The 26,727-nt window shown below is 40.9% G+C and overlaps 1 protein-coding gene across 2 annotated transcripts in view; it reads right to left on the bottom strand.

Annotated features, from left to right (window-relative positions):
• Window positions 1-26,727, bottom strand: part of LOC126272073 (CDK5 and ABL1 enzyme substrate 2) — a 152,337-nt gene that overhangs the window by 70,850 nt on the left and 54,760 nt on the right. For both annotated transcript variants that reach the window (XM_049974619.1, XM_049974620.1), the window contains exon 4: window positions 2,472-2,592. In XM_049974619.1, the coding sequence (XP_049830576.1) occupies window positions 2,472-2,592 (121 nt within the window). The remainder of the gene's footprint in view (window positions 1-2,471; window positions 2,593-26,727) is intronic.

Genomic DNA, 26,727 nt, shown 5'->3' with positions numbered 1-26,727 from the left:
TCCCGAATATTTTACCCAAGAGGACCCCATAATCATTTAACCATACAGTAAAGCTGAATGCCCTCGGGAAAAATTATGGCCGTAGTTTCCCCTTGCAGTTCGCAGTACCAGCACAGCAAGGCCATTTTGGTTAGTGTTACAAGGCCAGATCAGTCAATCATCCATACTATTGCCCTTGCAACTACTGAAAAGGATGCTGCCCCTCTTCAGGAACCACACGTTTATCTGGCCTGGCCTCTCAACAGATACCCCTCTGTTGCGGTTGCACCTACGGTACAGCTATCTGTATCGCTGAGGCAACCAACGGCAACGGCAAGATCCAAGGTTCATGGGGGGGGGGACTATTAAGTACAGTATTGTATTTATACTGTGTGTTGAGATACTGCAATACTAAAAATGAAATTTTGACTTTAATAAAGATCTTAAGTGTACTCTCCAGAGGTTTCTGAATTTGTTAGACCTTCAAAAGCTTTCAAAAGTACACTACTGGCAATTACAATTGCTACACCAAGAAGATGACATGCTACAGACATGAAAGTTAACTGACAGGAAGAAAATGCTGTGATATGAAAATGATTAGCTTTTCAGAGCATTCACACAAGGTTGGCGTCGGTGGTGATACCTACAACATGCTGTCGAACTATTGCCATTGCATAGGCAATGACAACATTGGCTGCACTGTTCCCACTTTAGTATAGGTACATCAAGTCATAATACGAGGGGGGGGGGGGGGGGGAACTGTATTAAGAGGTATTGTGTTTCAATGTTCATGCGAACAGTCAAAAGCAGAAGAGCTTCTACTGTAAATGTATTTTCATTTCCTGGAATGGAAGGTTCATATTTATCTTCCAAACTATTTGTAAATGATAGAAGGATAGAGGTTATGTTTAACAGGCTACAGGAGCACACTACACATGAAAACTGGCGAAGAAAAGCACACTTTGGGGGGTTTTGCTATTTAAGAGGCAAAAATTTCCAATTCGACCAAAGCAGTTTGTAGGGAACACTGCTCTGGAAAAAAGGAAATGTTTTTAAGTATTCTTTTTGAGATCAAAATTACTTATACTTTACAAGTACATAATTAGAGAAAGGCACAAATTTCATGGTAAAATTTCTAAAGACTTTGGTGCCAAAAGAAGTGTAGGGCAATTACTTATTTGAGATGACAGCAGTTAAAATTTTTCCTGTAGATTGATGATGACACTGACAGCATGAAAAAATGAAGACTGAGGAAACACAGGACCACACCCAATCAATTTACTGAGGTAAGCATCCTCCTCAATGATTATCTTAATGGAGTGATGGATACAGCATTCTGGCAAATGTAGCAAATATTAATATATATGAAATATTTAGTAGTGGCTCTGCATTGATAGTCGTAACTCTAGTAATTCCTGAGTCACAACTAGACTTGCAAAGGAAAGGATAGAATCATCAAGGTTTGAGTTGTGTCTATGCCTAGGATGACACCTTCTGATAGTAGGGGAGGGGATTAACTTATGTCTTCTCTATTCTCTCAAGAGGGATGTTATCTTTTACTCTCAGTATCATTTTATACAGTTTAGTCTTTCTTCTGTACCAGAATGGTATATAATGTTTTTGTTCTTAAATACTTTTCAGCCTTCTTGTACATTTAATTTTAAAGTTTCTTTAGCTTCTACAAAATAAGCTAATAACATGCCAAGTTAATCTGCCAACCTGAAACCTGGGGCACTCCCACCTTCTTCCCTATCGCAATCATGTCAAGTTGACACTTCAGAATATCTTTCTATAATATGTAATGGTATCAAACGAAAGACATAGGATGGACTTCAATGAAAGAGGAAGGTAAGCATTTCTGACAAGTGTCAGAAGTTGCATGTGGAATAAAGACGTTCCACAGAAGACCAAAAGAATAATATAGCAACCATATTGTGTTCCTATCCTGACCTATTTTTAAGAAATATGAACAATAAAGAAAGGGATTTAAGCAAGATATGACCTATTTTTAAAGAAATTGTTCATATTTTTAAGAAATTGTTCATATTTTTAAGAAATATGAACAATAAAGAAAGGGATTTAAGCAAGATATGTGCACATGAAATGAAATTTCACAGAAACAGAGTGGAAGTTACAAGGATGGACAGAATAAGCAATGAAGAGATCCGGGAGATGACAAAGGAAATGCCTTTACAGGATAGAATCATCAAGATTTCAGTTGCATGAGCTTGTAAAGAGAATGACAAGTGATAGAATACTGTCAAAGATAGAAAAACTGAGGCTCCTAGGCACATACCAAGAGGGAGATGAAGGGCTATTTCACTGAAAAGTTCAGCTAAAAATACAGCAAAAAATTCCTCACATTTTCAATCACTAACCACTGTACAGTTTTTAAAATAATATTATCTAAATTAATGGTGAAAGGTACAACCATTCCAATTTTAAACAGTAACTTGTGCATGTAGTACTGTTGGATAGAAATCTTAACCTACTTGCCCATCTTGACCTTTTTCCAGGCCTAGAAGATCAAATGGATCTCTGCCGTCATTGATTGATGATAATGGCCTTGTGCCTGATGCATGACGTCTCCGTCCTCCTTCTCTTCTTTCATTTCTGGAACAAGATTTCAAAAAGTCACATACTGAGTACACAATTCAAAAGTATGTGTAAGTATAGTATGGTACTCCAATTAATACAGATGACTTTTGAAAATGAACAATTTGGTCAAAAGCCGCAACACTTCACTATCAAAACATGTTACACAGCTGAGATGTTAAACTCAATGGGAGGAGATTTAGGAAAGGGTATCAGGAAGTGGTAAGGTGGAAGACGGGCCAGTCACAGATGACACAAAACTGCTTGCTCCAAAGTGCTTTTGGCTAAATGTTGTACAGCAGATTGGGTGTTGACTAAATGCTCACACTCAGGGGAAAAGGAAATGAGGTTCCTTTGCTAGCCCATGGTCTAACCTGATTTTGGGGTTAGGTTTTCCGAAGAAGGTTGATGAAAGTGTTGAGAGTCTGGAGAGGGTGTTTTCCAGGATGAATTGTTGTGGGAGGCAGAGTATGTAAGCAAGTTAGTGTGTCTAGAGGCTGTAAGGAGTTGGGGGGGGATAGATGTAAATGATAGCTTCCCTGTAGGGTAAACGTACTCCAGATGAGACATTTTTAGATGTCAGACAACAACCACCTAAAACCTCAGTAACATGATGCAGGAAATTACTGTCACAGAGCAAAAAGATTTTGTGAAATGAGCACAAACAGTTAATTGTAGTCTATGCACTGTTATGCTGTAGAGTAATTTTTTGCATGTTTAAATTTTGTAAAATGTTCCACCTTATGAGCGAAGAACAAAGGCAGTTAACACTGGGCCAGTGTGTCAATCAGAATGTCAACGGGGCGTACCGCCAATGTAACAGGTGTAAGGGCACGAGACAAGCATTGCCACACAACCTCAGAGCAGACAGAAACACAAACAAATGGTTCAAATGATCCTGAGCACTATGGGACTTAACATCTGTGGTCATCAGTCCCCTAGAACTTAGAACTACTTAAACCTAACTAACCTAAGGACATCATACACATCCATGCCCGAGGCAGGATTTGAACCCACGACTGCAGTAGTCATGCGGTTCCAGACTGAAGCGCCTAGCACCGCTCGGCCACACTGACTGGCGAACACAAACACTATTGATTTACATAACAAGGCACTTTGAAGTAAGGCAATGTAAGTTCATAGTCCAAGTGCCACTGTAAAATCAAACCTAGGCAGAACTGATGTCAGTGACCTGGAATAGTTAATGAATTACAACACTGAGCCAAGGAATGCTGACAGCACTCCGTACCAAGCAATCATATACAGCAGCTCGCTAGTTGAAAGATACACCCTTAAAGACTGGAAAGTTGCAGGTAACACCATGACACACAAAAGGAAATAGGAGTAATCCGACCAATTACAGACTCATGTCAATTTGAAATAGGATTTTGGAACATATACTGTGTTCTCCAATGTCAATTTGCAGTAGGATTTTGGAACATATACTGTATTTAGACATTATGAATTACCTTGAAGTAAACAACTTATTGACAAACAGCCAACACAAATTCACAAAATATTGTTCTTGCGAAACACAGTAGCTCTTTATTCTCATGAAGTATCAAGTACTATCGACAGGGGACGTCAAACTGATTCCATATTTTTAGAATTCGAGATGGCTTTTGACACCGTTCCTCAGAAGCCACTTCAAATCAAATTGCATGTCTATGGAGTATCATCTCATTTGTATTACTAGATCCATAATTTCTTGTCAAAAAGGTAATAGTTCAAGTTAAACTGAAGTAATATCTGTCATTGTCCAAATGTATGTGTTATAGGCCCTCTGCTGTTCCTGATTCACATAAAGGATTTAGGAGACAACCTGAGCATACCTCTTTGAGTGTTTGAAGATGATGCTGTCACTTACTGTCTTGTTAAGCCATCAGATGATCAAAACCAACTGCAAAATGTTTTAGGCAAGATGTGTGTATAGTGTGAAAAGTGGCAAGTCACTCGCAGTAATGAAAAGTGTGAAGTTATTAACATGAGCACTAAAAGGAATCTGCTACATTTCAGTTACACCATTAATCATACCTATCTAAAGGCTGTGAATTCAAATGAATATCTAAGGAGTACAATTACAAATAATTTAAATTGTAATGATTACACAGATAACATTGTGAGAAAAGTGAACCAAAGACAGCATTTTATTGGCAAAACACTTGGAAAATACAACAAATCTGATAAAGAGACGGCCTAAATTACACTTTCCTCCTCTTCTGGAGTACTGCTGTGTGGTTTGGGATCCACATCAGATAGGACTGATGTGGGACATTGAAAAAGTTCAAAGGAAGAAAGCTCATCCTGTATTATTGCGAAATGGGGGAGAGTGTGCCATGGATATGATATGTGAATTTGGATGGCAATATCATTAAAACAAGGTGTTTTTCGTTTGCCTCCTCATGAAATTTCAATCACCAACTTTCTCTTTCAAATACAAAAATATTTTGCTGGATTCTAAATACAAAGGAGAAATGATCATTGTAATAAAATAAGAGAAACCAGAGCTCACACGGAGAGTTTTAAGTGCTCATTTTTACTGTGTGCTGTTCAAGAGTGGAATGGTAAAGAACCAGCTTGAAGGTGGTTAAGTGAACTCTCTGTCAAGAAAATAATTGTGAACTGTAGAGAAAACATGTAGATGTATGTGTAGATAAACGAGTACAAAAGTGCTCACACACCCAGAGCAACTGCTTCATAGATAGGGGGTCGACCATTAATGCTTCCACTCTGAGCATGTCGCTAGAATCAGAGAGAATGACAGTCTTTTGAGTTTCAGAGAAATCATAACGAGCTTATCAATCATGGGCAACCTGCTACTTGCTTGCTCACTTCAACATCAAGATGCAGCCACCTTGAGGCTCACCACAGCAGTACCCTGTGTTACAGCCTACCATGTTACCATGGTTGGGAGGACTGGTGCATGGCTAGCCCTTCTACATTACAGGTCATTGGGAATGATTTGCAAGCTGCCATCTCCACACCAAACAGGCAAGGAATGTCTGCAAAGCCACTTGGTCTAATCATGAGCATGTGCTATTGTCTTCGTCAATCCACAGTGGCAGACAAAGGCATAGACTTCATGGCAACTGGCATCCTACACAACAGTCTGCAGTCTCCACTGGAGTGTGCGACAAGATGACTACAAGAGTGCTGAGGTGAAGCTGCACTTGGTTGAGGAACATCTGGGCAGGTGACACTTTTCTTGTACCTTTTCAACCACCACCACCACAGCATGTGGCCATAGCACTGACCTGCAGAAGCAGTGTCACAACTTGCTGACAAACTATCAGCACTTCTTCACAGCATGTGCATTTCAGCTCGGCTGCCAATGCCACTCTGAAGACACTTATAACTCTGCACATTTTGCACAATAAACAAATGTCATTGCAGATACCACTGCTTCACTGGTGCCTCTGTGCATGAACTGAACCATTCATCCACACTCCATGTTCTATCTTCTGTTTACAATGCAACAATAGCTCCCTGGATCACAACAGTACTAACAATATATTAAAAGTTAAAGAAATCCACCAGTGGGGATACCAAGTGCCAACAAGCTTTCAGGAAGATTACATGGGACTTTATTCTTGACAGGAGTAAGGCAATTTTCTTTATTGGCAGAGTGTTGGACTAGCAGGACATTAGGTGCAGTGGAAGAGGAGCTGAAAAATAAGCTATAATAATAATAATAATAATAATAATAATAATAATATAATGAAAAGGGTAGATTGCTACTCAGCATAAAGACGACCTGCTCAGCGGCAGACAGGCACAAAGAAAAGACTGTTACACATTTTATACCTTTTGGCCAACGCCTTCTTCAGCAAAGAAAACACACAGATTCACACAAGCAAGCACACCTCATGCACACATGACCATAAACACCAGCAGCTCTGGCTGTAGGAACACTTTGGCTGAAAGCTATTATGTGTTGACAGTCTTTTCATGGTGCCCGTCTGCAACTCAACATGTCATCTTTACAGTGAGTGTCAATCTATCTTTTTCCTAATATTGTTGATATTCCCAACTGGAGTTTCCACTGTATACTAATAATAATAAAAAAAATAATAATAATAACTTAAAGCAGTGTTCGTGGTAGTAATAGATAGAAAACAAATTTTAATGGTTACATGACAGAAAAAGTGGCAATGTACAAGTTTCAAAGAAGGAACTCAAGATCATATTCAAAAATACATTCTCATGAAGCTGCAAATGTGAGCACAGTTCTGCAATGCCAATAGTAATTTTAACCAAATTTTGTGCACATATATGACACTGCCAGAAGAAAATACTATCACAGAGTACAGAAGGAAGTGATGACAAGGAAAAACAAGCATCCAGGTATCACTAGAACAATGTCAGTGAAACTTAGTACATAGAAGACATATACGGTGCAAAAAAATACTGTAAAGGTGGGAAGCCTCTAGTATGCCAATGAGTAGGCAGTGGGTGGGAATGGAGTCACATGTAAAAATAGTCAGACTAGCTGCCATAGGATTAAGTAAATCATCCCTTCATTTTGTTTCCATTACCGTAAAGTTAGAGGTTCTCTTATTTATTTATTTTAGCTGTGGAAAACTAAAGTGTATTCCAGCCAAATATTTGAAAATGGCTTTATGGCTTTAAATATAACATGGTGCAAGAGCTTCACTTCCCCTGATTTCACTCCTAACATTACTATTCGTCACCCCCCCCCCCCCCCCCCCTTTATCTAATCCACCCACAGTATTTAACTGAAAACTCTAAATTCTGTTGTGAGAGGTATTTTCTAATCTTTATTATTTAAAGTTTACTGTAGACTTGACTGACTGTATAATGTAAGCTATGCATTATTTTTAAGGAAATATTCAAAATTTACGATTCAGTAAAACCACGGGCACTCAAAATTCCAACCTCACTTGTGACAGTATGAAACCCAGCCTCCACTTAAATATAACAACATATGTGGTCAGACATATATTTTACACTGAATTCATGCAGTGGACACACTCTCTATAACTGTCAGGTGTGAAATCAGACAAGTGAGTGAGAAGGGGCTCAGAGCCAAGAGCAGACACTCTGTTGCTGCTAGCCATGGAGAATGGCCAATGTCTTTAATATGTCTACATCTGCATATATACTTTGCAGGTCACTGTATGGTGCATGGTGGTGGTGGCTGTGGTGTAACATGTCACTTTGGTGAAGTGATAAGTTGCATTATGTCTATAGTATTGCTGAATGATGACCACCATCCTGAAAATATTGTTTAATTTTAGTAGTAAGTTGAGATCTATACATTGTTTGGGAATTTTATCTCATTTGTGCATGAAATCCGATGTGGATGGACACAGCATTTCTGCAAGGCAGGATGACAGTAGCTCCTTTACCTCAATTCACATTCCCACTTATTTGGACAGTTTCTTCCGTGCAGTCTCATCCCTGCTTGGAGATGTGCCACATGGCATAGAGCAACGAGTGCCATGACAATCGGCATGCTGTCATGGAAACAAAAGAAGAAGCTGAGCCACCATTAAGATCTGAGAGATCTGTCATTCACATCATGTCATACAGAGTATATTTTATAACAATGAAAATAATCAATTTTTGACAATATAATGTGATTGGATAGACAAAATCTACTCACTAAGTGCCAGTAGGAGAACACTCTTATGGAAGGTATTATGTGAGCAACCTTTTGGAGCCAGTGGGACCTCCTCCTAGTAGAAGAGTTGAAGTGGAAGGAAGAGGGTTGAAGGAAAAGGACTTGGAGAGGTTTACAAATAAGGGTAGAGTTTGGAAAAGTCACCCAGAACCTTGAGTCAGGAGAGGTTTACTGGATAGGACTTACCTGTCCGGTAAGTCTCCCCTGCTCTGAGGTTCTAGATGGCTTTTCTGAACTCCACCCCTTTCCCTAAACCTCTCTAGTCCTTTTCTTCACCCCTCTTCCTCCTACTTCAACCCTTCCACCAGAAGAAGCCACTGACTCTAAAAGCTTGCATACATAAAATCCTTTTTTTATATATATTTGTTCTCCTGCTGCCACTTGTTGAGTAGATTTTTTATCTATACAATTACAGAATCCATGTCACACTAGTATGCACTCTTACGAAGTGCTTCCTGCTTTTAAGCAAAAGTTAGTATATCACTGTTTTTGGAAAAAGGGTTTAGATAATTTAGTAGAGCTCTAGAATTGAGAAAATATTTCAGCTATCTGACAGAAGAAGATGCAGAAATATAGAAGTCTGCAACTATGGTGAAATATACATTATTGTCCAGATCATTGAAGCAAGAAGTTGAAGGTTAGTAGTAATAACTAATGGCAGTCGCAAAATTTTATCCAAGTAAGAAAACGTTTCATTTGACAGAAAACTTCATTATGGAAACCATGACAGGACTTTAAACTGTAAGCTTATCATACTGCCAGAGGTGTGAGATGCAAGTAATCTCTGGATGTAGTTAACACATGATGTAAATTATAGTTAAGGTTTTATACTCATTTGACATTATACTAGTCACAATAAGTGTCTAATACTCATCCTGAAGAATGGAAGTATTGATGATTAAAATAGTGATGGGTTTGTTTTACCAGCCTTACTTGCAGTTAGTCTACGCATACAAAGAAATGGAGATATGTAAACCTGGTTGATGATCAGAATTTGTCATGAATATAAGTTACTTTGAGAATCCATGTTAACTGAATGATTACTCTGTAGAGATGTGCATGTAATCTTGAACTAATTTATGCTATGTCACATGTATGTTGATGATTACTGGTTAAGGATTGCTTGTGAGAAATCCATGTGTAATAAATATGGAATGGTATAAGGATTTCCTGATTAGAGCTTAGTGATTACTAGTTATCTGGAGTTAATCCACATATGACAACTAGTCTATACTATGATTACTTCACTCTTAAAGAACTTAGATGGAATCATTTCTGCATTTGGAGTAGACAAATCTGGTATAGGGAATGATTGCAATTCCTTTCAATATATGTTGAGCCTCAGCATTATCAGCCGTGTGTGTTCATTTCATAACAATCTTTACATCATTTGTCTAATGGGATGGAACCTGTGGTGTGTAACATGCCACTTTGATGAAGTGATGTGTATGTGAATGTACTCTGCAGTGGGACTGATGTAGTGTATCTCCAATTTGAAATGATGACAGCACTCTTACAACGCTTTGCTGTAACTGCCAATTGGCTGGTTTATTCCATGTCGTCTGACCCTGTCCTGGAGGTATCGTATGTGCCATGGCAGAACAACTGCTGTGACAAACAGAATGACGTCATAACGGCAGTGGAAACATTTTGGTTGTCATTCAGTTAGCTGCCACTCAGGAGAGAATGAACATCAATTACTATCAAATAAAAGTTTACTGTGTGTATATATTGATAAAGTTTGCCTGTCAAAGTACAAAGAGGTGTTTGATTATTATAATAAATCAGGCAATATATTGATATTAAAGAAGAAGGCCTCTACTTATTTGTTGGAAAGTTGAGATTTGTGAAAGACCTCTTTAATTTCCAGAACAGAAGTAGTGCAGGGGGAGATGAAGTCTACATTAATGAAGACACACACTGTTAGTCAGCCTCCGTACTTCAAATGGTAAATGATCAGAATGATTAATTAATAGTTACTGGAAATTTACTCACAAGAATAGCACATCACATACTGTACTAAATATCTCATCTTGGTGATCAACAGCACAATAAACATTTCTGTGTTGAAAATCAAACAAGAATTTGATGAGAAGCATAATTTAACAGATTTCATCAGAAGAATTCTCATTAAACAGGATGGCTGTCCTTAGCAATGAAGGTCAACAGCCAACATTATGCTGTAGTGCAAAAGCAATTGCCAGCACTACAGCTTAAGAATTTTCAGAAGATCTGACTAGTCAAAAAACAATCGATATATCTGTTGACTACGTTTATACTGAAGAAGAAATTAATTGGTCCATGAGCTGGAAGTTCTTTGTCCACAGGAGGACTTCAGTTATGTTATAAGGTCCACAGCAACTTCACAGCAGCAGTCACAGATCACATTCATGGCTCATCCATCAACAGCATCAGCTTCAGCTGTGTCCCAGCATCCAGCCCTAAAGTACATTGCATCACCACTGTTTTCTATCAGAACCACAACCTGGCAAGCACGGCAAGAAATTCTTTGAGCTGTGTTCAGTACTCACTGAAGCATCTTTGTGGTTGAGTGGAGTGGTAGTGGTAGAGCTGTGCTGTTAACTACAAGTGGTTTGACAACCAAAGTTTGTGGCCACAGTAAAGATGATGGCCAGAACTGCTACCTTGGTAAACTAAGTGTAATTGTAAAGGTAATGTTGAAGTTATTCAACACTAGTGTTATGAGAGGCTTGGAAGTGACTATGCTGGATTGCATTAAAAAATTTTATGCACACTTAAGTACTGATATGATGGAGCTAGGTGCAACATTAGGCAAGGGTAAACTAGAAAATGTGAATGATCCAAGGACAAGAAATGCATAGACCTCAATAAGTGATGGCGTCCTGGTTAAGGGGTCATGGTGTTAGAATTCCAAGCGGGCAAGTCTTCTTCTTCTTCTTCTTCTTCTTCCTCTTCTTCTCTGTTCACTGTATTCAAATTTGTGTCTGTTTCATGGTGTAACATCCATTTCTTTCGTGTAGACTGTGTAGTGAAAGTGCATTCTATGGTTTCAAATGATTTTAAATGTGCTTCCTCACTGTGTACTTTTGGACATAGTAAAGTAAAAAGTCTTTATCATATTGTGTTATGTATGTTTCACACCATACCCTCACCATATGGATGTACACTGGTGATCTGCATTGACTGCGAACTATGGCAAATATGCAGTGAACTGGATGTTAAACATCAAAAACACAGCCATGGTGTAACCACTATCTATCGCAATTTGCAGATTACGCATATGAGTGAAGTGCCACAACATACAATGCTCTGCAACTGACTCTTCCAAGAAATTTATTTGTTAAAAGTAACAGTGGCACTAGCCAGTGCAGTGCATCAACAACTGTGGATCATGTTAAACAATGATGTCCTATGACTCACTTATTGTGCTTTGTCACCAAAACTCCTGTTTGGCATGTGACCCATTCTCAACTGCTACTACCTGACCGATCGTACCCACGATCACCTGCTGTGAATGATGACCCTTCAATACCACAAGAACTAATTTGTGACCTGGTGCTGACCCGTACACCCATACAGATGAACAATCTGCCCATGCTATCAACTGCACCATGTACGGATTTGGCACCTTCACCTATTTTACTGTCACCAACACTTCCACGGCAAATGGCATGATCACACGCAGAGGTTGTCTCCAACTGGTTTAGTGCTCACCCCAAGATACCACCATTTCATTCCAATCAGCCCTCCATATGGTTCTCCATAGTGGACAGCATTCTAGCTGCTCATGTTATTGGTGACGCCGCAAAATTCATCACACTCAGCCACTTCGGTGAAAACGCACATCCTTCCACCAACGGTGGGCAACAAATATTCTACAATTAATCAGCACTTCTGCAACGCCTTTCCAGGACTCCTTACGAGAAACTGCAGCAAGTGATCTACCACGAACAGATAACACATGAAACTACATCATGCCTAGCACAACAGTTACAAACATTAATCAACTATCAGTTGATGCTCTATCATAAACTGTGGACATCTACCATCTCAACTGCAGCTTACCATGCTCGCCAATCAGTGAGAACCATTGGACTACAGAATTTTTGCTGTTACTCAATACCAGCAATGTATCAGTTCAGTTGACAACTACACCATAATGCACAGACAGCAGCACCAGCCTGTGTGCACTACTTCCTGTGACAGCCAAGCCAGCTTAATCACACCTTACTGTCACTGACTGTCATGTCACAGCCCCCACCAGGGACAATGACCTCCACACAGCAGTGTCAACAAAACAAACTAATGGGAACTGCACCCCAGGCCACCACTTCATGCCTCTGCTGGTATCACGCACAGTTCGGTGATGCCATGCACAACTGCCATCCGCCCTGCATACTCAAAAGAGTCATGCAGCTGGCAACAAGTGCACCAGACTGGGATTATCAATAAAGCCAGCTCATCTCATGTAGCAATGGACCACCTCACATTTCAGCAACACAGGACAATGGTAGGCTCTTTATCTTGGATTATCTTGGACGGCAATACTATTTAGTTGATTCTAGCCCCAACATCAGTTCCGCAACTCTGACCTCGCCCACCACAGCAAACGACAAGGCAACCAGTTCTGTGCAACTATCAGTTCAGTTATCAACATTCATGACTCCAAACACTACACCTGCAATTAGGAACAATGGTCACATGGAACTTTTTAATCACAGATATCAGAAAATTAGTACTCGGTGCCTATTTTCTCTCCCATTCCCAGCTGCTACGGGATCGGTTCACAGCACACTGATTCCCTGCGACATTAGTTGTCAGTCACCGGGCTCTCTGGTCATGTCCTCCCCTTATTACATCTCCTCCAACTGACAAGCAGCAGAGCACTCCGATGGATGGTCATCATTGTCATCTACTCAACTGTGTCAATGTGCTTGCAAGAACTTAACAAAACCAGTTTCTTTGCTTCAAAACTTACCTGTAGTCTCTACACATCTAACAGTAGAACAAAAATATACAACTGGCAACACAAAAAACAACTGATGAGCTCAAGACAGTATGATGTCACCTACAGAACTTTTGACCGACATCAACCATCAACTACAATCTCACAGTACGAGCAAAATACTCTTCTGATGTACCTACAACTACCTCAGAGGAAGTGCCACCATCTACGCAGCCTTTATGTACCAATGAGGTTAATAATGCACCTCCTGCCTAAATGCTTCCTGCTCCTAATGTGCACTCCGAGCCACTCATGAATTCTTCACGATCGTTATTCACCCAGTGCGCCTTCACAAATGGAATGGTGCAGAGAACAGGATCCCCATTATGACGGGATTCCCGCTCAGACAGGCCATGTCAGCTCCTGCCAGATGCCAGATGAACTTAAGTGTGGCCAAGGCAGCAGTTGAACTTTTAAAATCAGGAACAGTCAAACAGTTCATGGGCTTTACCCATTAAACCAGCAGCAAAGAAAAACAGTGCCTGACATTTATGTGGTGACTACAGAACTCTTAATGCACCAACTATAATCAACAGTTACATGATACCAAACACACAGAAATTTACTAATTATATCATGGGCAATTCTGTCTTCAGCATCCTGAATTGCAAATGAACTTGTCACCGACGAAAGAGGAAGATTTGCAAAAAACAGCAGTCCTTACACCTTTTAGCCTATTTGAGTATCTTTTTGTGCTTACAGCCTCAAAAATGCAGCCCAATGTGGCAACATTTCTGCTTTGGTAACCTTGATGACAACCTCATTTTTTCCTCAGATAATGACATGCTCGAGTCCCACTTTAAACAAGTTTATGATTTAGTTATGGCAAATGGCATCATTATTAATTATGGAAAAAAGCCAAATTCGACAATGTGACATTATCTTTCTCAGTCACGTTGTCAATACTATAGGCACCCGCCCTACACCACAACGAATGGAACTCATCTATCAACTACCATCTTCACAAGACTACCAGGAACTATGTCGACTTCTAGCGATGACCTGTTTCCACTGGTGCCACCTTTCATGGGCAGCCACCATTCAGGCCCCAATCACAGAAGTCCTAAGAGGGAAAAACACGAATGGTAAATGGGAGCTGAAGTGAACAAGTGAACCAACCACCAAGATGCCTTCGGCAAGCTCAAAGGCTGTTTAATAATAATCGCCGATGTAAATGATTTTGCAATTGATGCAGTTCTCCAACAGAAAACTGACTCCTTGCCAAACCAAATGCTCCATCTACGAACACAAACTCCTTGTAGTCTACGAGGCAATTTATCAGTTCAAAGGCGACATCGAAGGCAGAACGCTAGCCATCTATACTGATCATCAGCTGCTAGTGGACTCTCTCTGTAACCCATTGTAAGTCTTGTGCCCCAGGCACTTCCGCCAACTGGATTACATCACACAATTCACAATTGATGTGTGCCACCTGAAGGGTGCAGACAATGTCTCTGCTGTTTTGTTTTCAGGTGATACAAACATTGCAATCAGCAGCATGTCAAGCACACATTTAGAAACAGCTGCCAATCAAACTTTCACTGACAATAATAAATGGTTTAAAGCTAATTCACTGTCAATAAACTTTGGAAAGATCCACTATATGCAGTTCAGAACCTGTAAGAGATTTCCTTCCAGCATGTATATAACATATGAAGATATGCAGATCGAAGAGGTAGACAGTGCTAAATTTTTTATTTGTCATGGGGGGTCACATTCTGGAGTAATTCATCAAACCGAGCATAAGGTTTAGCATGCAAAGCAAGTTGTAAGAATCATTTTTAGTATAATTCAAGAACATCATATAGAAACCAGTTCATGGAACTTTGTATTCTAACCACTGCTTCTCAGTATATTTATTCCTTAAAGAAATTTGTTGCAAGTAATATGTCTATTTCCAACAATTGTCTCAATACATACTGTCAATACTAGGAATAAGAAAAATCTACATAAAGATCTAAAATCTTTTACCTTGGTCCAAAAAGGGGTCCAATATTCAGGAACATAGATTTTCAATAAATTGCCAGCAACCATTAAAAACTTGGTTTCAGACAAAACACAGTTTAAAGAGAGTTTGAAAGACTTTCTGATTGGCAACTCCTCCTACTCTATAGATGACTACCTTAACAGAGACTGTCAGGCCAGCTTAAGTAAAAATGTCTGTTAGATTTCAGTTTTGACAGCACTTGGTCACAAAAGTCAAGATTAGGTTTTTTGGGTATGATAAATTTATTAATAGTGCATAACAGTATTTCATTCTTACAGTGTATTAATTCTATAAATATTAGCTGCTCCAGTTTATTGTATCGTATTCACCTATTTTGACAGTCTCCTGACAAATAATCAGTGTAGTAAGTGTTATAATGTTTTTTGTTTTTTATGTTACACTTTCTGACTTATTCCACACCCACAAGAATCATCTCATTTTTTGGGTTTATGGAACGAAAACTGAATCTAATCAAATTTAATCTGGGCCAGAGCTGGCGAGGGTTGCCCTCCATTCCCTCAGGCAGTCAAAGAGGGCAAAGTGCCCTAACCCACAAAGATGAGTAGAAACCACCTCTATGGCATCTACCACTAGCACCAGAGACAGCATCTCAGGAAGGTTAAGATATTGCTGTAAAACAACCAAATTTGCATAGTCTAGGAGAATGTGGGCCAGCACCAGGCAGGCACCACTTCGGCAGTAAAGTGGGTCCTCACATTGGAGAATGTGGTCGTGGGTTAGCCAATGCGGAGCCAACAAAGGACAGTGCATTCCATGCAAGAAGTGCAAAGCAAAGACTGTTTGTTGTCTCCTTTACTGCCCTTAGTTTTTTTGCTGAGTCAGGAATGGGCCATTCCAAGTTCCAGACTTCTAATAACTGATGGTGTGGAGTCTATCCAAGATCCAGTTCTGAGACCTTTATTTCCAAAAAGGGCATCCTGGCAGCCAACTTTGCCAAGCGGTCAGCATGTTCATTTCCCAAGATCCCTGTATGTCCAGGGGCCCAAACAAAGATGGCTGGCCATCCAGCATGATGAAGATCAGAAAGAAGATGTTGGATAGTCCTGACAAGGGTAGCACTGGTCTATAGGCTGAAGGTTACTCAGGGAGATACTGCACGTTAGACGCATTTTGCTTTTGCACAAATGAGCCTGGTTAAGGGCTCATTTGATGGCCACCAATTCAACTGTGAAGCCACAGCATACATTTGACAGGAAACATAGTTTACTGCACCTTACATACACGTATGCAAAACCAAATTCTCCATTGACCATTGGGCCATCAGTGTACACCACTTCCAAACCCAGAAATACATCAAGGTCAGTCAGGAACAGGTGGCAAAACACCATGCAATCAACTGAATCTTTCGGTTCAAAAGATAAATCAAGACAGATCTGGGATTAGGTTACACACAAGGGGCATATGCGATTTCTCCCCGACAAGAGGCGACAGTGAGAAAGTCAGAGTTCAGTGCAGAGGCACTGTAGTCAAACTGTAAGCGACCACAGTTCAGTCTCTGCTGTGAAAGGTGGATCTCCCTATTACAGAAAAGAACATGGTAGTTTAGATGCTTTGGGGAGCTGCAAACATGTGCAGCAAAACTGAGTAGCTGTTGTTGGTGCCTGATCCTTATTGAAGGGATGCCAGCCTCCACAAGTAGGTAGTTCATAGCTAGTTCAAATGGCTCCTGTTGCAAACAAGACCCTACAGTGGTGTATCGGGTCCAGTGACCACAATTCCGAAGGCGATGATGAACCATACCCCAGACTCTCATAATCAAGGCAGGACAAGAACAGGGCTTTACAGCTGCAGAAGTGTAGCACAGCCTGCATCCTTGCTGGTGTTACTGAAGCAATGAAATGTATTATGGTGTAGCCAGCATCTTTTCTTATATTGGTGAAGATGGGGAAGCAACATCAGTTGGATATCGAGGACCAGTCCCAAAATGTGATGCCTGCGAAACATTGAGTAACTGGTCATCAAGATGAAGTTCTGGTTGTGGATGAACAGTACAATTGTGACAGAACAGCATGACACGAGTCTTGGCAGCTGAAAACTGAAAGCTGTGGGTAAGAGCCCATGATTGTGCCTTTCAAAGGATGCCTTGCAAAAAGTGTTCAGCAACACCAACCATAGATGAGCAATAGTAAAAGAAAAAAAAATTATTGGCATACAGGGTGATATACTTTTAGCAGGGCACCGCAAGACCCCATTCTCTTGGATGTCGGGGTACTGTGGGAAGCACCAACTCAAACCCAGATTGTATGGTGCAATTCGAAGTTCTGGACAAAAATCAGAAGTGGGCCCCAGAGACCCCATGTACGTAAGAGTAGTGAGGCTGTGGTGTTGCCATGTGATGTCATCAGCCTTTTGAAGGTCAAAGATGACTGCAATTACGTGTTGATATTCGTCAAAAGCTGTCCAGATGGCACACTCCAGAAAAATCAAATTATCAGCAGTGGAACAGCTTTGGAAAAAACTGCCTTGAAACAGAGCCACAAGGCTCTGAGACTCCAGGAGCAAACACAGCCTTTGGCACACCATGAATGCAAGCAGCTTATAGAGAACATTGGTGAGACTAATTGGGCTATAGTTGTCCACCTCTAGGGGATGCTTTCAGTACTGGGATGATGGTGCTTTCCCACCACTGACATGGGAACTCATCTTCACTCCAATAAGGTTGAAGATGGAAGGAGATGAGGAGATGAGGAGATGATGCTGACAATCCACTGATAGGTGTTTGCCCATTTGGATATGGATGCAGTCTGGCCCTGGCACAGAAGAATTCCCACTCACTGGATGGAGCATTATAGAGCTCCAGGTAGTGTTTAGTTAAAGATATGTGCAATTTCTCCATCTGCTCTTTAACAACATGAAAGGCAGTCTCATAGTTTTCAGATGCAGAGGCTCGAGCATAATGCAGAGAAAAATGTTTGGTTATGGTGTCTGGGCCAGTGAAAACAAGCTGTTTAAAGGCAATAAGGTGCTTTATTCATGGATGCTGCTTATGGTGTTGGAGAGCTTGCCTGCAATCTCTAATGGCTTCTGTGATTTCCAAGGTCTACCAAGGCACTATCTTCCCACAGGGGAATTCCAAAGAATAAAGGATTGCCAAGTCGGTTGCTGATATAATGGCTCTGTTCACTCTGGATAGCCATGTCACTGCTTCCATGTTGTGGGAGCTCAGAATAACAGTGAAAGCAAAAGCATCCCAGTTGGAATTGTGGAGATCCCATCATGGCAGAACCCAGTAGAGTGATGCTGATGGAGTGACAGAGAGATTGGTCACTGCACACATGTTATTGTGAACCCTTTAGTCGATGGATGGGAGAACACCAGGGCTGCAAACAGAAAGATCAATGGCTGAGTAAGTTCCATATGCCACACCGAAGTGTGTTTTGACCAAGGCAACTGATCACAGTTCCACTCCATAAAGGGTTATGGGCATTGTAGTTGCCCACGATGAGGAAAGGTTGGGGTTGTGAGAAACCAATGCAGACAATATTTCTGAGCTAAACCAGCATCAGAAGGGAGATTATCAGTGTGGATTTTATAATGCTGTAATGCCCTTATCCTAACAACCACATACTCCAAAGTCGTATCAAGAGGCACAAGTCTGCTATATATAGAGTCCAGAATACATGTGAAAACTTCATCTTACACCCTGTCATAATCAGCACAATTCTTAAAATATCCCCATCAAACACAAAAGGCAGAGGTCTGCACTGCTGGAAAGTTTCCTGGAGGGCAATGCAAAAAGCATTGGAGGGGCTTAAGAGATGTCACAGCTCAGTTAGGGGGTGGAAAAAGCCACTACAGTTCCATTAGAAGATCGTGCTGTCAGTATACTATTAGGCATGAAGGGACCAAGGAAGTAGCTTATGTTTCAGGGTCACCTGCTGCCACTGGTTGAGAGGTGATGTTATCAGCACACACAGGATCTAAGAAATGTTGTGTGGTGCAATCTGGAGCCTCAGGGGCCACTGGGATCACTGCCACACTCACAAAGCAGAATATGTGAGACCCCGTGGCGTGACGGCCACCAGAATTTCCTTCATCTAGGACGACTACTTCTTGTCGCTCTTCTTTTTAGTGGGTTTGCATGACTTCCCTGAATGAGATTCAGGAATTGAAGAAGAAAGTGAAGCTTGTAGCTCCTTCAGCCACTGGCAGGTATGTGGTTGCAGACCGGCAGAAATCTTGGATGGGAGTGTCTCAAGGGTCCCCTTCCTGGCACGAGAAATCAGATGAGTGAAGCATCACCGGCTGGGGGATGGGCATTGGCATTCCTGGTCAGCAGGGAGCCACTGCTCCCAAAGTGGGTGTGGGGGAAGCAGCAGCAGCAGTTGAGCCAATAACCATCAGCGGAGCCAGGCATGGCCGAGCAGCCCTGAGGGCTCGCTTAGGATGCGTGATGGGGAAAGAGTACCATTGGCAGAGAGGGCAACATCATCATAGCTATATCATATGACGTTGTCACGTGTGCAGGATGTAGACACTCATACTTTTTCTTGCCTCTTGGTATGTCAGTCTGTCCAGTCTTAAATTCCTGTATTTTTCTTCCTCTCTGAAATATGGTGCAGTCTGTTGAGCAGGGAGAATGGTGCTCTCCCAAGTTGACACACACAGAGTGGAAGAACACAAGGAATGTTCATGTGCATCAGTTGTCCACAACCCCTGCAGACTGGCCGTGTTGCAATGTGAAGACATGTGACCGGATTTCACACATTTGAAGTAGCGCATGTAGGGATTTGGGGGGGGGGGGGGGGGGGGGGGTATGGTTTCACATCACATCAGTATACTGTCACCTTGACCTTTCCAACCAACAAATTCCATGAAAGATCAAGGTGAAAGCTCCAGTAGCAACACTGTCCTTTGGTCCCCACTATGGACACAATGGACAAATGGTGCTCTTCATTTTGGAGATGGCTGCAACTTCCTCAGACTTGTTTTCTATAGGCTCTATAAAGAATAAAGGCTTTGTGGCCAAAAAAAAGAATCCCCATTCTCTTTTGTACTAACTAGGTACTGGGGGGTGGGGAGTATTTCTTTGCTTGTCATTTGGCCCTATGTTCCTCTAATGGCGTAGCCAGGGAAGGAAAAATTTTGATGTAGCATCCCTCTGGGTTGAATTAATTCTTTCCATTTGAGGAGACTGCTGGGGCTGTATCACCACCTGCAGGAGAAAACTTTATCCGCATCAAAGACAAGTCATTCGCCGTGATTCCACCCACTCTGAATGGAGGCTCCCCCCACGAGTGCCACCCAGCCTCAGCAACAGCTACTTGTGCAGTAATCTGTTGCTCTGAGTCCCTGTGCCCCAGTCACAATGGGCACATACTGCTTGGCATACATTGGGAGGTTTCAGCTCATGTACCAACAGTGTGATCACTGCATGGTCCAGGGGCTACCACCATGCAGGCAGTTGATAACAACCCCGCATCCCCCCCCCCCCCCCCCTCCATCCCCCACCCCCACGGATGACTACCGTGCTGGGTTTTGGGTGCATTACCCTGCTGGAAAGAAAGAGTGTTAAGGTGGAAAGGCACAAAGGTGGAACACATACAATATTGGGTGACCTGCCCTGCATGATCTGCACTTCTAAAAATTTTCAAAATGTTGTGGCAGATCAAACCCAACAATCTGCTTTGTTTTAGGGTGCAAAAACAACTAAGGTCACATACGCCCTTGTCAGAACTATAGACCACCAAGCCAAAAAAGGAATTAAAAGTGACTACCCATTAAGCCCAATTGACGGAAGCAAAGACAGCTAAAAACAGGGACTCTCTCTTGGAGAGAGGTCCATAAAATATGCCATAGAGACAACGGAGGTCCTGAAACAAAGATTAAATGTCCTTCACCATATTGCTATGATGGATAAAAAGTAAAACATCGTTGGCAGCCCGCACATCATTCTCTAAATTGGCCAATGACTCAGATGTCAAACATAAATTAGAACATAAGCAGTTAAAAAAAAAAGAGAATCCAGTCAGAAAATGGTGAACTGTCAAAGGTTGATGACAATGAGTACAAAGTGGTGGAGCACCACTTAACAAATGGTGACAGCTAAAACGACAGTGCTCAATATGCAACCTAGCTAAAATGATCTTCTCATACCGAGAGGATGGAGGTGAGGTCAGCCAAGCTGCTGAGACAGGTTTAATTCCCTGGAGCTTGCTCTCATAAAGGGAAAATGCCAAAGTAACACCATCTGCTGACAGGTGGCAACACAGAGATCGGAGGGAATGGAAGAACTATGGGCCGAGGTATGAGGATTGCAGCCTTGGCAGTAGCATCAGCAGCTTCGTTTCCTGTCAGATCAATGTAACCAGTGACCCACATAAACTTCGCAGTGGCTCCATCAAGAGTGAGCAAGTGAAAGTTTCCCTGGACCCTTTGCAATATGGGACGGATGGTGTACAGCACACAAAGGCTCTGAATGGTACTGAGAAAGTTAGAGCAAATGGCACAATTGAAAGGACTGTATCACCAGATATACTGTGTGGTCTGATACAAGGTGAAGAGCTCCGCTGTAAATACTGAGCAATGTTCTGGAAGCTGATAACGAAAATCGTCAATGCCAATGATGAAGGCACACCCGAAACCATGGTGAGTCCAAGAGCCATTAGTGTACACAAAGGTACTATCACGAAGTTCTATGTGAAAGTTGTGAAACTTATGGCAATAGAGTGAGTCTGAAGAAGTGTCCTTAGGAAGCGAATGAAGACCGTGCCGTGAACAGGGGCCACTACACAAAGCCATGGTGGTGAAGGTTTCACACCCATTGGGAAAGTGGCAAGTGGCAGGTAGCATGAATTTAAGCTGTCAGAGCAATAGTCGAAAGCAAAGTCTAGGAGGATACAGAGAAGAGGGACATGCCCCATACTGGCAGTCAAAGAAGTCATTGAAGAAGGAGGCATAGGATGGGTGGCCTGTGTAACATAACGGCCTACTGAAACTATCGATACCATTGGCTGGCGAGCTATGCGGTGCCGTGAATAGACATAAAAGAACAATTATATTACTATAAAAACTAATAATTTGCAAGACAATCGTATTATGTATTGCTGCAGAACTATTTGAGAACTCTATTCAATTCTCGTATTGTTTTCGTTTTAAGTGGATGCATGTGATGTATAAAATATCTATGCTCAATTCATGTTGGCAAACCTGTGTACTTTGTAAGGTCTTTGACTGTTAATGCAGAAACAGTTTTGCCGAGTGAGGCTAAGGGACAGTCGTGTTTTGGTGAGTCTAAGAGACAGTGAGTCTTGATAAGTCATGAGAAATGGTCGATTTTGAGAAAGGTCATGTTGATGAACATTTTGAGACGAAGACTTATGTTGGAAAAGCTTATATTGGTGAAATACTGATTGTTATGAAGATAATATTACGAAAATATATAATATGGAAAGCTTTAAACAGTATCAGTTCTTACGTAGCATATTACAAACCCAAGGACCCATTGTACTAACAATTACAGCAAATCCACAAGTTACCCCTAGAGAACGAGCAAGCAACAACAAGTATTCAAGGTAAGGTAATTAAAATATTTCATATTTGTACTGTAAAGTTACCTTCTCTTGTGAAATATTTAAGTCTCTTATGCTCTGTTAATAGAGTGAACAGACTGACGGGGACTTGTGGCCCACTACTGAAACCAGGAAGACCACACGGGTTTTTAAACACGTGTCATAATTTGATATTAAATAACTGATGATATTTAATATTTGTTCCCTGGGCGAGAGAGGTAACATTACACCAGGCACGGCAGACGAGCAGCATCCATATCTGTTGAGGAGAATATCATATCGGTATGACAATGGTAGTTAGGCAGCTGCTGCATACAGTCCCTCAACCGTGCTAGTGTCAAAGGCTCCAGTGGCCGAACGGGTGCCACAAAGGTGGATTGTATTGAGACAGCTTAAGATGGAAGGACATGCAGATGCATAAACGAAATACCCATAGTCTAGTTTCGAATGGACAAGGGATCGGTACAAATGGAGGAGGGTAGAGGGTAGTCCGATCTGCTCCCCAAGAAGTACCACTGAGGACACTTAGGACACTAAGGGATTGCATACAGTGGGTGACCAGGTAAGACTTTTGGGAGAACCAAGAAAGTTTCCTATCAAGCACGAGCCCCAGGAATTTTGTAGTTTCAAAACTCAATCATGTGGGCCCTTTATTTGTTAATGAAAAGCTGTAGAGAGTGCTGCAAAAGTGAGGTCCGAAAGACCATCCAATAGAAAAGCAGAGGAGGAAAGGGATAATCCAACTACAGGGATACAGCACATAAAGGCAAGTAGTACAGCAAAGGCTGGAGCCCAGTGCTAGCCAAGCATGTACTCTCAAAAGAGTTGTGAGCCACCTGGCAGCGGCAGCGGCAGTGGCAGGGGTGGGAGGGAGGGGAGTAGATGAACCTATCCAAGTTCTGTAAAATACTGCTTACACAAATTTAATAAATGATTAGTAAGGATGCAAGTGTTCGAGTTTTGAGGACTGTTCTTAATACAGCTAATTAAAAGTAAATGAATATAATACGGTACACAAGTAAAATTGAACGTGGGAATGAGGGCACTTCAGTTGGCTTACTGTGAGTTTTGTCCATGATATTTCAAGGGAACATGCTGAAGCAGTGTTCTGAAATCATTGACAGTGTGAGGGTTTTCCTTAGTCACCAATGTACTTGTTGACATAATGTCACCGCCTGTTTCTAATAATGTCCATGTGAGGCCAAGTGAAATAACATTATGGACAGGTGGTATATCTTCCTGAATTTTAGCATACATTTCTATTGATTAGTAGAAATCTGGTTCGTTAAGACATTTGTACAAGGGATATTTATACCTTTTTTGTGATTGGTTACATTTTATTGTTGAGTGTATATGGAATCTACTAGGAGACGTTAAGTCAGAGTAAGTAGTAAGCTGACCTACTTGTTTGTATTACTTTAGAGACATAGTACATATACCAGTAACTTCCAGATGAAGTGCAAACAATGTAAATGGGTAACAGAAATTTGTAATTACTGAATGTACAATGAGTACCACTCAGCAATTAATATTCATTACATGTAATGGAAGAGTTGTTAATTGTAACTAGAGCTGCAATTAGATAGCCAGTTCTCTTACTGGCTAGTCTATGTCTGTTAAGTACTGATAATGATGTAAAAAGAATTTATATTCTGAACATGCGATAACTCTCACTCGCTTTATGAATTTCAGCTCATGTTAAAAATGTAACTACTTTATACTTATGCTTAGAGAACTTTGAGTACAGTGATTCTAGAATAGAAACATGATGAAAGTTACACAATGAAATTATATGTAATAACGATTAATGTAAAAGCAATAAGCTTTTTTCTTTTTAGTTTCTAAAGTTCAAAAAGACGATTTTATGACACAGGTTGATTACATAGAATTTTAAATGGTGTGAATTCCAAATTGTATTTAACACTACCACTATGGTTCAATAACTGTGAGGACAAAATTCATCTAAGAAGAGAGGTATTGATGTAACATATTACTTTGGTGAAGTGATGCATTGCACAATGTCCATAATACATACGAATGATGAGCAACACCTCAAAAATGGTTTTTAGTTTGAATAGTGAGTTTAGACTTATATGCTGTTGGTTTCTTTTAATTAATGCATGAAATCTGGTGGAGATGGATGCAGTATTCCTGCAAGGTGGGGCAACAATAGCCACTTTATACACTTCATGGTACCCGCTGATTCGGATGGTTTATTCCATGCCGCTTTGTCTCAGGTTGCACATGCTCCACATGCCATTGAGCAATGAGTACCGTGACAATCAACATGACATGACAAGAATGACAGAATAAGCTGAACTATCATTAAGATTTGAGAGATCCGTCATTAAGATTTGAGAGATCCGTCATTCATGTCACGTCATACAGAGTTAGCACAAATTGTTACAAAGTGTTTCCTGGGTGTACAAAAAAGTCAGTATATACGTGTTCAGGAAGACAGTTTAATATCATTTAGCAGAGCTCTAGAATTGGGAAAACATTAGCTACCCACACCGAAGAAGATGCAGTGGTAAGGGAGTCTGCAATGACAAAGAAATGCATCTGGTTATTCTGATCATTGGGCCAAAAGGTTTTTAAGGTCAGAAGTAATAATTAACAGAATCATGATATTTTATCCAAATACATACATATTTCATACAAAGAAATACCTCCATAGCTTGTGCCACTACTGGTGATTTCCATTTTGTTCCACTTGCAGATAGAGTGAGGGAGAAATGACTGTCTATATGCCTCTGTACAAGCAGTAATTTCTCTTATCTTTGGGGTCCTTAAGAGAAATGAATATAGGTGACTGTATCATTGCAGTGAACTCAAGTTCAAAAGCACATTCTCTAAACTTCTGAAATAGTGTTCCACAGAAAGATCATCATCTTGCGACCAGGGATTTCAGTTTCAGTTCAGGAAGCATCTCCGTAATACTTGCATGCTGACTGAACCTACCACTAACAAATCTAGTAGCCTTCTTCTGAACTGCTTCAATGTTTTCCTTTAATCTGATTTGGTGGGGATTCCAAACACTCAGTAGTACTCAGAATGGGTCATGTGTACTTAAATGATTTAGGAAGTGGCGTCATAGAACACTGGAAGCCATGGAGCATTTGCTGAGGATCGACTGCCAGCACAATCATTTGATGCTACAAAGCAGCAGCAGCAGCAGCAGCAGCAGTCCATGCCAGGAAGTGTGAAACACAATGAGTGGCAGCCGTTTGTACCGGAAGCGGGAACTGCAGCAAGTGGCAGCACTGGTCACAATGTGCCAGCAACAACAGTGGCAAAGCACAGGAACGGCTTCAAACATCTCGTGGAAAGTAGCAAAATTTAATATTGCAAGCTTTAGAGAAAATTAACAACCAATTAGGTGAAATTAAAGAGTATAAAAGACCAAGAACCTGAAGTTAGGAAAAGCATCTGGGGCTAATGGCAAATATTTTGTGTAAAAGAGAAATTGAAATCTAAAACAGTCCGAAGATGGAGACAGAGAGTAACTGAAGTGAATGTATAAGATTGAATGGAAACGGAATATTTGTGGCAGTCACATAATATGAATGAATGTGAGAAAGTGAATGCAGCAGGGAGTAATGTGCCTATTGTTGTAGATCAAATCCTACGGTTTAATAAGTAAGAAATGTTTCTTGTATGTGGGATGCTGACTTTTGTGTCGATATTGCTGCTGACTACATTTCTGATAATGATGATGTAGGTGCAATGAATGCATTATTGGTGAAGTTAATATTGATTCAGATAAAGATTTAGCTGATTTTTCTGGCAATGTAAAAAATGTTTACAAAGGAGAAGTTTTTCTTGTGATGAAATAGGATGCAACAGAATGAAAAAGAATCTGATACTTAGAAAACTAAGACAGTAGGATGAGTGCCCTAATGGAGACTGTTACAGAATGTAAAGTAGCTAAGCCTGCTGATACTAATGAAGTGATGCAAGTGGGCAATTTATTTGAAGTTATTGTGATGCTGCAGGATGCACA

The sequence above is a fragment of the Schistocerca gregaria genome, chromosome 5 (genome assembly GCF_023897955.1).
Source record: "Schistocerca gregaria isolate iqSchGreg1 chromosome 5, iqSchGreg1.2, whole genome shotgun sequence".
Taxonomy (NCBI): Eukaryota; Metazoa; Arthropoda; class Insecta; order Orthoptera; family Acrididae; genus Schistocerca; species Schistocerca gregaria.
The sequence above is the reverse complement of the archived record's forward strand: the minus strand, read 5'-3'. Positions and strand labels throughout refer to the sequence as shown.